Below are 15,788 nucleotides of genomic sequence, written 5' to 3'. Positions count from 1 at the left end.
GCTGTGTTTATGTGCTTTATCCTCTTAAGGCCCAATGTGTTTTTTTAAATGCATTTTTTAATTTCTCTTTGCTATTTGGGCTTATTAGAACCCAATTAGAATAAAAATCTAAGTATCATCTTTTGATTCACTGTACTTTTAGAGAAAAATTATGTCAAAATATGTGGACTTGTGGTTCGAATTTACATAAAACACTTTTTCCTGATATTTTTAAATGCATATTTAACATATAATTTTTTTTTTAAACTTGCTTTGACTATCAGAGAGTAAAAACAACATTTTGGACAGTTAAAAATAGTGTTTGGGACATTTCATATCCTGCAAAACAGTTGCAGGATGACACTGTATGTCTGTAACAAAATTTAAAACATTCAAAGTATTTTAAATAGCCACTTAAGGGCTAAAATGTGCTGTGCACGTATGTGGAGCCATGTTTGGAGCCGTGTCTGAGTCTACTAGGTCCTTTCAGAGTAGCACCTAGCTCTATGAGTTCATAAACTCCTACAGAAACTACAGTATACCTGAATGATGGAAGCTTTCAGCAGTGCTTCCGACTGAGCCGAGCCCAGATTGATGAACTGTTGTCCGGTGTCGGCAAGAGGATTTTCCCCTTGGGACACCAACAACAGGCATTACGCCATAATCATGCGCTTATGAAAGAAAGCTCCTAATTGGTTAACATGGCGCGAATGTCTATTTGCGTCTTTGCATTGACATGTAAATCACTTGTGCTTTACGCTTCTTCCACATCTGGTGTGAACGCAGCATAAAAGTGTAGTGGATATTTCTCAAATTACAACAAACAGAGCTTTACTGATGTTTGATTGGATTAAAAAAAGTCCAACATCATAGACAACAGGCTTTAAATTTGGTGAAATTCCCCAAAACTATAAAAAAAACAACAACAAAAAACTGACCTGACATGTGATGTGCAAAAGGATTAAGTTGGTTCAATTTTAATATTTAGGGAAATCACTCATTTTTACAGTTATTGCAGTTTAACAGTTATCAGTTATGATGTATTGACTGTTTTGACGTCATTTGTCATAGTAGCATTGTATGGAAAGGAAGACAAGATGATTGTATGAGTAGAAAAATATGTTAACTATTTAAAAGTATTACTATATGTACATCTGGGCACATTTTGCTGCTTGTGAGTTTGGTGGGACATTTTAACTGACAATGAAAGTACACTACAACCCACGATCCCCTCTGAAACTGCTATAAGAGCTCACTGTAAAAAGTGAAACACAATGCTGAACATGCCAAACAACCAACACATTTGATGTTTAATATATTCAAGAATTGTGTTTCTTTGACCAGGTAAAATTAAAGGCTCAGATCATATATCTGACTGCTTCTATTTAATAACAAAACTGTATATATGTGAAGCAAGATAAACAATTTAGAATGCAGAGAACTTTAAGACTAGTGTAAGTTCCCACCCCTAGTATACATTCAATATAAAGTGGAGACAGGAAGTTAGAAAACGCACACAAACTGAATCAACTCTCCTTATTTTTTTCTTCCCTGCAAGACTTTCCAAATGCTAGACTACAATCATTCCATGCAGCCGATGCTCCCCTTGTTTCTATTTCTGTTGTAGAAGAGCAACTTCCCTGCGCTTCACATTCAGCGAGGAACAGATCAGCCAAGCAGCACCAAGAAATAATTGCCTGAACATTATCATACACCGCCACATTGGACCTCTCATCCAAGCCTCCTCTGCCTAAAGGACGACGTCACAGAAGGCTCGTGTTTGTATGTTGGGGCCGGGTGGGGAATGAGTCCTGCTAAATCGTTTCTATTGCCGCACTCATTCAGTGTTATCTGCAAATCACTTTCAAAGTGCTCAGCTCAGCACTTCCCCCTTCAGAATGCCCCTACAACCACATAATTGAAACTATCTGATTGGAAAGCTGCCAAGCAGGTAGATTACATCCGATTAGGGCCAAACCAGCGCTTCACTTAAAGGGATTAGCTTGAGCCGCTTTATATTTTTTTGTTCTTCCACACTTGCCGTCATCTTTCCCTCCCACTGAGATACGAATACAAATCATCCGCCTGTCATCTAGAAAGAAGACAGTGGCCTTTCAGTCTGGCGCAAAGCTCTAATTAATTAGACAAGGTAATCTGATTCACAACAAGTTTAGCCGGTAACAAATATGGAGGATTAAAGAGCGCTTAGACCTGTGGTACTATTACCGATGGTGCAGTAAAAACTATTCAGGGAAGGCGGCCAAGAATAAGTGCAGGAAATAATGGCATCGCCTTAATAACATAACCTCACGCTCCTTTGAGCAGTACGTCTACGTTTAAGCCAGTTGCAAATCACAGTTTAGACAGTCCCACCAAAGGCGATGTGATGGAAAACTGTTAGCATGTAGTAGTCTTTTATCGCTGAGTTAGCCAGCATCTAGAGTCTGTGCTGTTGTGATCTGATATGTGATCTGATGTGATTAGCGTCCACTCTCTGAGGTCTAGTGCTCACTCTTTGCTAATGATGCTCTGCGGGGAGAGAGAGAGAGAGAGAGAGAGAGAGAGAGAGAGAAAAGAGGGAGAATGGGAGAATTTCGCAGTGGTGGTTCGGGGCCGGAGTGACAGTTTAAGTACATCCTCCAATCGAGCTGTAGATTAGCCTAGCCGGAGCTCATGTGCCTTTTTTTTTTGCGGCCTGTCAGAATCGCTTCTCTTGCGATCTGCTGAGCGTGGGATTATATCTACTTCCAAACCACCTCAGAGCTTTACACATATCCCAATCAGAAAGAGAAAAAGATTACATTTTTCATCCGTCCTTTCCCCTCCACCCCAAGGCCAGGAAGACCTTGTACTACTTTGTGCATTGAAGAAAAGTTTGATGATCTTATATTTCTATTTCCCACACTACTCATATGCCCTTTCTCAAGATGTGTCTCATTTGACTCTCTTTACCAGCCTGCATTGCAGCATTTATATGAAATCTAATAAATAAATAAATAGAAAAATAAATAAATAAATAAATAATAAAAAATAAAAAAATAAAAAAAATAAAAATAAATAAAATGAAATAAACAATAAAAAATAAAACAAAATTAAATTAAAATAAAATCAAATTAAATTAAAAATCAAAATAAATTAACTTAAATTAAATTAAATTAAATTAAAATGAAATAAAACAAAATTAAATACAATTAAAATAAGAATTCAAAATGTAATAAAAAAAAAATAAATGAAATTTAAAAAAAAATAAATAAATAAAAAAATAGCCCTCATGGATTCATCTCTTTCCCACACTTTTCATTTACACTCTCTACGGCTGTGTCTCATTTCACTCCCTAATTAACTAAATAAATGTACACAGTAGTTTTAAGCATGCTGACATGGTCCAGAAGATCTGCAGAAGTTCAAATATATTAGAAAGGGGAAGAAAGATCATTCCATTGACTTTAAACATGGCATAGTTGTTAGTGTCGGATGCACGGACAAGTCAGTGTACTTCAGTAACTGACCATCTACTGGGATTTTCACAATAGTTACAGTAGTTTAGCTATAATAGCAACAGCCATAACTTCTATCTACTGTATTTATTTCCTTACCAAGATGCTTAGATTTGTAAACAATGTTAGGACACACTAGAATAAACTGTCCAACCACAGTACTAGAGAATATAGTGACTAGTCAACGGACAAATGTCATATTTTACATGACCCACAGTATATGGGGCTTCTAAAGGATGAGTGTCAAATCCTGAAACCAGCCCTTTATTTGGAATCTAATAAAAATCCTGTGGTAAAAAAACTAACAAATAAAATAAAATAAAATAATGGATAAAATAAAATAAAATAATAGATTAAATAAACTAAACTAAAATAAAATAATGAAATAAACTAAAATAATAGATAAAATAAACTAAAATAATAGATAAATAAACTAAACTAAACTAAAAAATAATAGATGAAAAAAATAGATAAAATTAAATAAAAAAAATAATGCATAAATAAAATAATAGATGAAATAAACTAAAATAAAATAAAAAATAGTAGATACAAATATATATATATATATATATATATAAATATTAGATAAAAAAATAAAATAAAAATATAAATTAAAATAATAGATGAATAAAATAATAGATTAAATAAACTAAAGTAAATTAAAAAATAACAGATAAAATAAAATAAAAAAATAATAGATAAATAAAATAATAGATTAAATAAACTAAAATAAAATAAAAAATATTAGATAAAAAAATAAAATAAGTTAAAATAAAATAAAAAAGTATATAAAATAAAAAATATATAAAAATAAATTAATAGATAAAATAAAATAAAACAAAACAATAATTAATAAAATAAAATGACCCACACCGATTCATCAGTTTTTTTTTCTTTTTCTTCTTCTACATTTCCTCAGAGTGTGTATGTGTTAATCAAAGGCCTATAGGAACCAAAGTGTAGAGCAAACAGACCAAACACAACTGACCCATGGGAGCGGGTTTAAGGACAGTCTCCTCTCAGAGTTTCTTTTGTTTCATCATGTGCTTGTCATATGCTCAGACAAAGCACTTGGGTAGCACTCGTTAAGTGGTCCATTGAGACGTTTGTGATATTGTTAGCCATGGTAAATGGCTCCACGGGGTTTCAGATATGGAGCCATGTGATAGCCATTGCTTAAAGCTTGATAAAACGGAGAGAGGGAAAGCAGAATATCTCTTTAAATGGAAAAGGATGGTTTTTCTCTCATTGTCTCTTATTTTGGTCTGTGCTTTTTATCTTTGCTTGCGCCAGCTTTATAGTTCTTTTCATTCAAAAAAAAAAAATAAATCTTCTGTTTTTCCCAGCCCCAGTTTCTCTTTATCTCGGTCTGTCTGAATGCAGAAATGTTCAAAATGGGATGTTGGAGACAACCAAAAAATGAAAGATGTAAAAAGCTATTCAAAGATGAATAAAAACATCCTGTGCACAGGGTCTGAAATGAACTTTTGCAACATCTGCCAGTGTCAGTTTACACGCAACACCAAAAATAATAAAACCATATTTTACAGTTAATAATACTGTAACTTGTAAAGTTTTTTAGTCTCAGTGTGTTCACTACTGTGAGGATCTTTTAATATTTGCAAAATGGCACATGTTTTTGAATCAGTATTTTTATACTAGATACTAGATATGATTACACTGCAATCAGTACTATTTTTATTATGATCTGATCACATCCTGTAATCCTGCAAGCTTTCTACTCTTTTTCTGGAGTGTTTTGTTTACCTGTCAACTTAGTTTGACTCTCTTTAGGCACTTTTCTTTAATACTTGTATCTAATCCTTGTTTAATAATCATATATAAATATAATAATTGTATATCTAAATAAAAACAATTATATTTAATGCTGAATTTTAAGTTAATTCCCCCTGCACTAAACTATTAAAAAAAAAAAAAAAAAAAAAAAAAAACATTTATATAGAAAAATAATTAATATGAACAGATATATCAAAAAATGTAAATATTTACATATTATTTTATTACACATCATATTATTTACTATTATATTTAAATAATCATTACAATAATGAAATACATGTATTTGCTAATAAAATAAAATCTCATAAAACAATATGTAATGTATTATATAATACATTTAAATGTATTATTATTAATATTATTGTTGTTGTTGTTGTTGTTATTTATCAATCTAATAATAAATAATCTATATAAAATAAAATATAATAAAAACAGTATGCAATGTATTATATAATACATTTAAATGTATTATTATTATTATTACATCACACATATTATTTAATATTATATTTAAATAATTATTTTTTTATATTAAAATACACTGCATTCACTAATAAAATAAAATATAATAAAAACTAAATTTAATATATTATATAATACATTTAAATCAACTATTATTATTATTATTATTATTATTATTGTTGTTGTTGTTGTTATTATTTATTAATCTAATAAAATAAGATGTATAAAACAAAACAACATGCAATGTATTATATAATAAATTTAAATGTATTATATTATTATTATTATTACATATTATATTAAACATGATATTATTTAATATTATATTTAAATAATAATTTTTATGAAATACACCGCATTCACTTATAAAATATAATATAATAAAAACAATATGTAAGAAAACATTTAAATATTTAAATGTATTATTATTATTATTATTATTGTTGTTGTTGTTGTTGTTATTATTTATTAATCTAATAAAATAAGATATATAAAACAAAACATAATAAAACAATATGCAATATATTACATAATAAATTTAAATGTATTATATATTATTATTATTATTATCATTATTATTATTACATATTATATTACACATTATATTATTTAATATTATATTTAAATAATAATTTTTATGAAATACACTGCATTCACTTCTAAAATATAATAAAAACAATATGTAATAAAACATTTAAATATTTAAATGTATTATTATTATTATTATTATTATTATTATTATTATTATTATTATTATTATTATTTGCTAATCTGTGCCTGCATGCTGATAATGACACTCACTTGTATGTTCCTAATTATGGTTCAAAATATCTAAAGGTACCCAGTTATTATGAGCTTTTTATTTACTCCTGTGACCAATAAGAAATAAAAATCTTCACAAATAATACATATTGAACAATCAAGTACAATTTTGAAAACTATCTCTGCTAAAATAAATGTAAACCTCATGAGTGTAACCCTAATCCTAACCCTACAGTAAACCTAACCCTACTCCTACATATAATTTAATAAAATAAAATACCAATAATAATAAAAAAAAAAACATGTAAAACAAAATAAAAGATATAAAGTAAAATAAAACATTAAACACATTAATTTTAGTATATCTGTGATCAAATTTTACAAAAACAAACAAACAAAACTACACATGCAGCAGCGGGCACTCACTGTTAAGCTGCTGGTCCCTGTGAGGGAAGGTGTGCTGCTGTCGGTGCCAGGCGGCTCGCTGTGTGTCTGTGTTGGTGTGTAGATGGTGAGGGCCGCTGCGTGCTCAGGGACCGGACTGGGCCCCGTGTAGTCCTGCCCAGGGTGGGTGTATTCGCCAGGCAGCCCGTTCTGAGGTGGAGGAGGAGGATACTGAGCTGGGGCGTACGGCTGAGCCATGGCTTCTGGGGGAGCTGGGGCCTCCTGGTTACCCTGGAGAGAAAGACAGATTTTGATCAGCTTTATTCTTTTGCATCTCGCTCTAATCCACTGTTTCTGCCTCGTAAAGGAACAATGGCTTCAATGAGATGTGACAAGAGCGATCATTTCTCAGTGTCTGAGTCGTGATAACACATGAAGAGACGTGATTTCATGATAACGCAGAACAACTTCCAGAAACTGCTTTACCTGACAATGCGAGCCTGAATCATAGAGTGATAAAATACAAGTGATGATATGCTAATATTGCCACCTGCACTTTCTACCATCATTAGCAAGACATCTTAATATTCTTTGAAATATATTCTTTAGTTATCTTTATGTTGTAACAAATCTATTAAAGAGAAAATTGTCATCATTTACTCATCCTACAATTGTTCCAAACTAGTCAGAGTTTTTTTCTTCTAGTGAATAATGTTGGGAAAAACAGCCATTGACTTCCGTAGTATATATATTTTTTATTTCTACTATGGATGTTTTTTTACCAACATTTTTCAGAATATCTTGTATTGTGTTCTTTTGCAGAAATTTATAAGGTAAACGATCAAATAAATTTTCATTATTGGGTGAACTGTCCCTTTAAATGTCCAAAAATAACCAAATGTCACCATAAACTTCATCCATTACTGTATTCAACTACTTCTAAAGCGACACAACATTGTTATTATTATTAGTTGTGCTGAATGCTGACATTTTGAGCACAAATATGTAATTCCAAGGTAGTGATATGCACTTTTACACTTCTAATATTTACATTTCAGATCCTAATATGTATCGCTTGGGGCTAAATAAGGTACAAAAATGTGTCAATATATTGAAAAATTTGATCATTAGTATTTATTTTAAAGGGTAGTTCGACCCAAAATGAAAATTCCATCATCATTTATTCTCCCTCATGTGGTTTTAAACCTTTATGACTCTTTTTTTCTGTTAAAAACAAAAGAAGATATTTAGAAAAATGCTGTTACCTATTGACTTCCATAGTAGGAAAAACAGTTATACTTTATGTTGATGGTCCGTTTGTTGAATTTAAGTTACATTGCATCTACTGTACATGAACTAATGCTCATTAGATTATAAGTAAACTTTTAGGTTGGGGTTAGGGTTAGTGTAAGTTGACATGTACTTGCAAAGTTTCTTATAGTCAGTTAAATGTCTGTTGAAGGAGCAGTATCAACAGATATTAAGCAGACAGTCTACTAATAAAAGGTTACCGGAAAAACAAATACTCTGGAAGTCAATGCTTCCAGCTTTCTACAAAATATCTTCTTTTGTGTTCAACAGAAGAAGCTCAAATAAGTTGTGAAAAAAATGGAAGTTGAGTAAACCAGTGTTTCCCAACCCTGTTCCTGGAGGCACACCAACAGTACATATTTTGAATATCTCCCTTATCTGACCCATTAACTTCAGGTTTTGGAGTCTCTTCTAATCTTCTGATGAGTTGATTCAGGTGTGTTTGATTAGGGAAAGGTTGAAAATGTGTACCGTTGGTGTGCTTTCAGTAACAGGGTTGGGAAACACTGGATTAAACTACAGAATATTCAATTTTGGGTGTCTTATGTAAAGTAATACTTCACACTATATTTTCCAGTATATTCCAATATACTGGATATTTGGTTTCATATATAAGCAGAACCACTCAAATTCAAAAGCCCTCAAACTGAATCTGAACTTGTGAACTAGATTTGCAAATTACTTGTTCTTTCGAACCTGTTCATTGAACTGATTCTGTACTCAACCTTCACTTGTTCCAAACCGGTTTGACTTTCTTTATTGTGTTAAACACAACGAAGATATTCTGAAAAAAGCTAAAAACCTGTAACCATTGACTTTAATAGTATTTATGTTTCCTACGATTGGATGTCAGTGATGACTGATTTATCTTTCATCAAAATATCCACTTTTGTGTTCAACAGGAAAAAAAAAGAAACTCATAAAGGTTTGAAACCACTTGAGGGTGAATAAATAGTGAGCAAATTTTCATTTTTGAGTGCACTATGCCTAAAAATGTTGTAAAATTACTCAGAGAATTCAGCATTTCTACATTACCCTCGCTCATCTATCTAAAAATGTGAAGCTTGATAGATGCCGTTACTATGAACCAACAGGACTTGAAGTGTCATCTAAATCTTTATTTTCATGTTCATTCCAGAACAAATAACATCCTCCAAATGCGTCAAAAATGAGAAGATGATGTCAGAGCTGTAATATTTGGGTGAAGTGTTTGCATGATTTTTCTTCATGGGGTCGCGGCTACTGAATGTCTCTGTCTGAGCCCTATCATATCAGCTCTCAGAGAACATTAGAGGAGCGCTTGATCATTACAAGCCAACAAACTGGCTTTATAGAGCGGCGCTCGATAGATTTGCAGCCCGAGCGACAGGCCTCTAAATTGCTCTCTTGGCAAGCAGCATGTGCGAGATCAATTAACTGATAAATTTTTGATTATAACCTTTGATTTAAATTACAGGTTTCTAATACAAGCCGCTGTTTCCCCCCTTTCGTCTTTTGCCTCATATTCACCTCCCTCTGTTTCAGCCTTTTCTCCGTGTCTCGGAGCTGGAATTAAATGAGTATCTACCCCCTCATTTAGGACGTCTTTCTTTCGCTCTGTGTATCAGCATGTAAATGAATGTGCTTTTTTCTTTCTTCTCATCCATTTCTCTCCATTGAAGAGGATGCAAATGAGATTCTTTACTCTGTTGCTTTCCCATTCGTTTTGAGTCAGCGAAGAACACGATGTTTTCTAATCTTATCAACGAACATTAGGATGTGGCGGGGTGTCATTTTTCTCTCTTTCTCTGACAGGTGTCATCATTTGTGCCGCTGGAGACCCGCTTAGCGAGTGTTAGCTTAAAGAGCCACTGAAAAAGTTGCTTGATGAGCGCAATTTTTCTGGCCTGCGTTGACATATTGTCTTGGTGGAGTTGGAAGTTTGGATGGGACATGTAGAAGAGACTGGGTTAAAAAATATTAGGAATATCAGCAGTGGTGTTTTTAATTTACAAATACTCAAATTATTGTAATTTTACTGTAATATTGGAAAATTGGAACTGTAATTTACTAAGCAATGTACTTTTACTTTACTTTGAATACATTTTTACTGCTGCATCGGTACTTTTACTCCACTATTTTCCATTTAACCTGCAGTCATTACTTTTTTTTTCTTGTCCTGTGATCCAATCCGATCACACATAGAAAGTAAATCACATCATACTGAACAACCTCAAGACCTGGGAACATTATACATGCAGCAAACCGTTTGGAAGCCTGGAAGTGTCCAAGATGATGTCCAAAACCATTACACACAAAGACTGAGAGGTTGATGTCACTGATGAGAAGATGATGGATTCCTGTATGATGACTGAAATCGCCAAATGACCTTAAACAATAACTAAACGCAGTACAGAATGTTACGTTTACACACACACATGCGCAAACTGCATGAAAATGCATCCATCTTTCACAGTGTAAAACTCACTACTAGGCCCACACAGAAATCCACAGATTTTCATATATTTTTAGCCCATCATTGAGTCTATTTATTTACTTGTGTAAACGTGTGTAAATTTATGTTTATTCAGTTTGTAATTCATTTCAGTAATATTATTGACTAATATGAAAGTGTTCATTTAATTTATTTGTAATATTTTCAATCTTTTAGTAGATGATATACTTGATTTGTTTACCAAATAAGTGAATCTAGACCTAGATCTAGATCTGAATTCCTGCAGATTTTAGTCAACCCTGACCGAACACACATGGCTGTAACTATCAAGTGCTGCTTCTGGTCCTACCTAATTGGTTCAGGTGTGTGTGATTAGGGTTGGAGCTGAATTCTGCAGGAAGGTAGCTCTCCAGGAACAGGGTTGGTGACCCCTGATCTAAATAGATATGCATTGTAACCATTGAATAAAAGTTAAAAGCTATTATTTTTCACTATACGCTTATAATAGGATTTTAGTTACGATACTCCCAAAATAATTCCCGCATAAATTCATAGATTTTTTTACAAAATTCTCCACAGAAATAGCAAAAAATGTCAGCAAATTCTGTCTGGCCCTGCTCACTACTCTTGATTACTTTTAAAAGGGCTACTTTTTATTCGTACTTTGAGTAATATTTACAACAGATACTTTTTCTGTACTTACACTACATTTTTTGGGCAAGTAATAGTACTTCAGTATGATTTTTCAGTACTTTCCACCACTGAATATTAGATATATAACATTAGAAAGTAGTAACACATATGGATGAAAGAAACCGCAATATAGTTTGTGTTTGTCATGAGGATTGAATGGATTGAATTTTTTTAGATGGATTACTATATATATATATATATATATATATATATATATATATATATATATATATATATATATATATATATATATATATATATATATATATATATATATATATATATATATATATATATATATATATATATATATATATATATAAAATTTATTTATATGCAACATTATATAACCATGCCTTAATGGATTGGAAACATAAAGTGAATTGATTGTAATTTTTTAAAATATACATAATTATTACTAATGATTAGCACACAAAATATTATAATACAAATAAATTACAAAAATATAATATAATGGAAATATTTTTAATATAAAAAAATAAAAATATAGGAAAATACATGCACAGACAAAGTACATGTATTTTCGTTAGGAATTGAAGATGACAACAATATAATAATATAATAATATTTTATTTTATTAAAACTAAATAAAGCACTTGTAATATTCATAGACTAAGCCAAAAAGAGTTTTTTTTTGTTGTTGTTGTTTTGTGCAAACTTTAGTTTGGGTCTGTCCAATAGTGACAGCAACATTTACTTTTGAAAACAAAATAAAAAAACTAAAAACAAAAAAAAAACCTCCCACCCCCCAATAAAGTATTGCTAAAATATAAAAAACTAATAGATTATATAAAATACACAGACCAAAATTCTTAAAGAAAGCACTATTTTGATTTTGTTTGTGTGTGTAAATGAGTGTTTGTTACATCATATGTTTAGAGGGTTTATTCAGCAATTGTGTGTGTACTGTTAGTGTGTGTGTGATGTGAGATGATGAGCAGTACTCATTTGGACAGACTGCAGGTGTGTGAGTGTGTTGACGTACGAGGGCTAATCTCTCAGCGAGTGTATTGTGTGTGCGTGTTTGTAATGACAGATGACCTGGCTAATCTCAGCGGTAAAACACTGATCTGTGTGTGTGTGTGTTTGTGTGTGTGTGTGTGTGTGTATGTGTGTGTGTGATGACAGATGAGGACTACTCTCTAGGGCAGAGTGCTGTTGTCAGCACAGGTGCAACTGGGTCATCTGTACAAACTATGTGTGTGTGTTTCTGTAAATGTGTGTTTGTGTATTCTGCGTGTCTGAATCCTGCTACACTATATAAAAGCTGCTCGCCCCCAGGGACTCATATCAACGTATTAATCTTATACAAATTTAGGACCTTGGAGTTTGACCCCGTCCTGAGAGCTCATGGCAAAGAGAGGCAATAACAGCTCCTTTAAGCAACCTTTGGGTAATGGGAGCTCTCTTACACTCACTTGCTCTGCCTGCTCCTTAATTAATCAAATTCTGATGAGCTTAGAAAAACAGCAGGCACCGCTGGACATAAACGACTTCTCGTTTGGAGCCACACAACAACAACAACAAGTATTTTGTGCAGACGATAATATTGCTGAATGTAAATTGAGGTAGTAAAATAGAACACAAATATGCATTTAGGCTCATATAGATGGAATTTATTGGAATCCCACAATTTCATCATTTCATTTATGACTACAAATGAAATAAAAGTAAATTTAATTAATAAATAAAAACTGATAAATAATAAAACATTTAAAGTGCAGATACAATTGAAGTCAGAATTGTTAGCCCCGTATATTTTTCCCCCAATTTCTGTTTAACGGAGAGAAGATTTTTTTCAACACATTTCTAAACATAATAGTTTTAATAACTAATTTCTAATTTCTAATAATAATACTTTATTTTTATCTTTGCCATGATGATAGTACACAATATTTTGCTAGATATTTTTTAAGATGCTAGTGTTCAGCTTAATGTATCATTTAAAGGCTTAACTAGGGTAATTAGGCAAGTTAGGGTAATTAGGCAAACTCTTGTATAATGATAATGAAAACCAATATTGCTTGAGGGGGCTAATAATATTGACCTTAAAAAAACTTTTATTCTAGCTGAAATAAAAGAAATAAGACTTTCTACACAAGAAAAAATATTACAGGAATTACTGTGAAAAATCCCTTGCTTTGTTAAACATAATTTGGGAAATATAAAAAAAAAAAATAATAATAAATAAATCACAGGAGATAATAATTTTGACTTCCACTGTATTTAATTAATATAAAAATAACATTTTATTAAAATGTAATAATGAAATTGTTAAAAATCGCAAATACAATATTTTAGTGTAAAATCATATAGTATTATAAAATTGTAAATATGTAAAATATTAAGTTTATTAAAATGCAATAATTAAAAGTTATTTTAAAAATAAAAAATCAATAATTATTTTTATTTACTGCAAAGAATGTTACTTAGAGTTTGTCTTATTTCTAGTGCAAATATCGAAAAAGTCTTAAATCAACAAGATTTGTCTATACATGTAAAATAATAATGTAATTTTTTTCCACAGAAATAATAAGTCAAAATTAAGTGGGGTTTTCCTTAAAAAAGAAATCCAAATAATATTGTTTTCATTTTGAAATAAGATTTGCTTACTCCATTGACAAATTATTTTGCTTGGTTTACAGAATTTTTTTTTTTACAAAATGTATTCATTTATTTTCCTTCGGCTTACTCCCTCTATTAATATGTTTTACGCAATGGATGCCCTTCCAGCCACAACCCAGTACTGGGAAACATTCACACTCACATTCACACACTACGGCCAATTTAGTTTATTCAATTCACTTCTAGCGCATGTCTTCGGACTGTGGGGGAAACCGGAGCACCCAGAGGAAACCCACGTGAACACAGGAAGAACATGCAAACTCCACACAGAAATGCCTACTTGTTCAGCAGTGACTTGAACCAGCGACCTTCTTGCTGTGAGTCGATAGTGCTAACCGCTGAGCCAAATATTATTGACAAAATAATATTTATATATTAAAAACAAGGCAAAATCTCAAAGCATTTTTTTTTGCAGTGTAATAATTTTCTAACAATGCATAAAAACTGTTGTCTTTCATATAGCCAGGTTTGAGTGCATCCTGTGATCAAACACAACCCCATTCCATCAGCTTCCCCATCTTTCTCAATGGTCCTATAACACGAGCTAAAAAGCTCATAAATAAAATTACAAAAAGAGAAAATCTCAGCAGAATCTGCCTTTTCAACCGCTGTCCATTACAGAAGGCCAATGAAGAGCCTTAGGAAAGAGCGAGCCTTTCTTTCCCCATTTCTGCTTGATTGTTATTAACCTTTTTTCACTGACTAAGCAGCATTAGGCAGCGGCAGCAGCAGCTTTGGACGGGGAGGGATGCGGTTTAATAGAAGTGGGGAGAAATGCATTAATGTAAATGTAGTGGAAACAATGAGAGGCCCGGCCATTGACATGTTGGCAAACAAATGAGCCTGTCCTCTCAATTAGAGTCAATGCTCCATTATCCAAATGAAAAACGCACTCTTCCGTGGCCGAACAGGGGTGAGAAGGAGTGAGGAGGAAGAAGCCTTTTTATTACTTCTCACTTCCTTCACACTTTCTTACATATGTCTGGAAGTGCCAGGAGACGCTGACGCAACGCGCGGTGTGCTAAGCAGCGATGTACAGTTTCATTTGGATGAAGCATGTACAGTCTGATGCACAAACACACGCTTACGTGGGGCACCGAACTCAGGTTTTGACAAGCGCGGGTGTTCTATTGATTGGATGTGGAAGTTTGTCTCTCTCGGTCGACGTGTCGGTCCATTTCTTTCTTTCATCGGCCTCCTCCAGTTGCACCACCCAGGCTGAGTCTTACTCTGCGCTAGAGTTAGACTTGAGAAAGAAAAAGAGCGAGGCAGCCATAGCCTGGGGTGGATATTGTAATTCACTAAAACATTAAGCAGTATTGATGCAGACCCCCGTCTCAAAGCGCCGATGGGGGCTGAGGTCTGTCCAGCGGCCTGAAAAACAGTAGATAAAGCCAGACGGGGAGGGGTGGACGTGGCGCTAGCATGGGATGTGGGCAGAAACAAGGTGAGCTGATTTGGTGTAGTGGCTCATAGAAAGGCTTATTTTTGATTATTATTGCTACAGTATGTGTGTCGATTCACTGTTATTACATATTGAAATTAATAGAAAATTTTTTATTTTTAAGCATGTTATATATTATTATAATCAGTGTTGGGTAAGTTACTTCAAAAAACGAGAACAAATTGCTGACTAACACTCACAAATTGTAGTCTGATTAAATCACTAATTACTTCACGTAAAAAGTAATCAGATTACTAATTACTTTACTTTGAAGTTACTTTTAAAACAAATAATATATACCTATAAAAACACAAAATAAACTGCAGCTCTTTCAGCAATTTAATATTCACTGAAAAACATTACAATGGGTTGATCA

The 15,788-nt window shown here is 32.4% G+C and overlaps 1 protein-coding gene across 7 annotated transcripts in view; it reads right to left on the bottom strand.

Moving 5' to 3' along the window:
• The window catches only part of rbfox3a (RNA binding fox-1 homolog 3a), a 756,006-nt gene that overhangs the window by 93,770 nt on the left and 646,448 nt on the right, over positions 1-15,788 (bottom strand). For all 7 annotated transcript variants that reach the window (XM_056469067.1, XM_056469069.1, XM_056469070.1 and 4 more), the window contains one exon: positions 6,927-7,175. In XM_056469067.1, coding sequence (XP_056325042.1) covers positions 6,927-7,175 — 249 coding nt within the window. The remainder of the gene's footprint in view (positions 1-6,926; positions 7,176-15,788) is intronic.

Source organism: Danio aesculapii, chromosome 12 (assembly GCF_903798145.1).
Source record: "Danio aesculapii chromosome 12, fDanAes4.1, whole genome shotgun sequence".
Classification (NCBI taxonomy): domain Eukaryota; kingdom Metazoa; phylum Chordata; class Actinopteri; order Cypriniformes; family Danionidae; genus Danio; species Danio aesculapii.
Note: the sequence above shows the minus strand (reverse complement) of the source record. Positions and strands in the feature narration are given on the sequence as shown.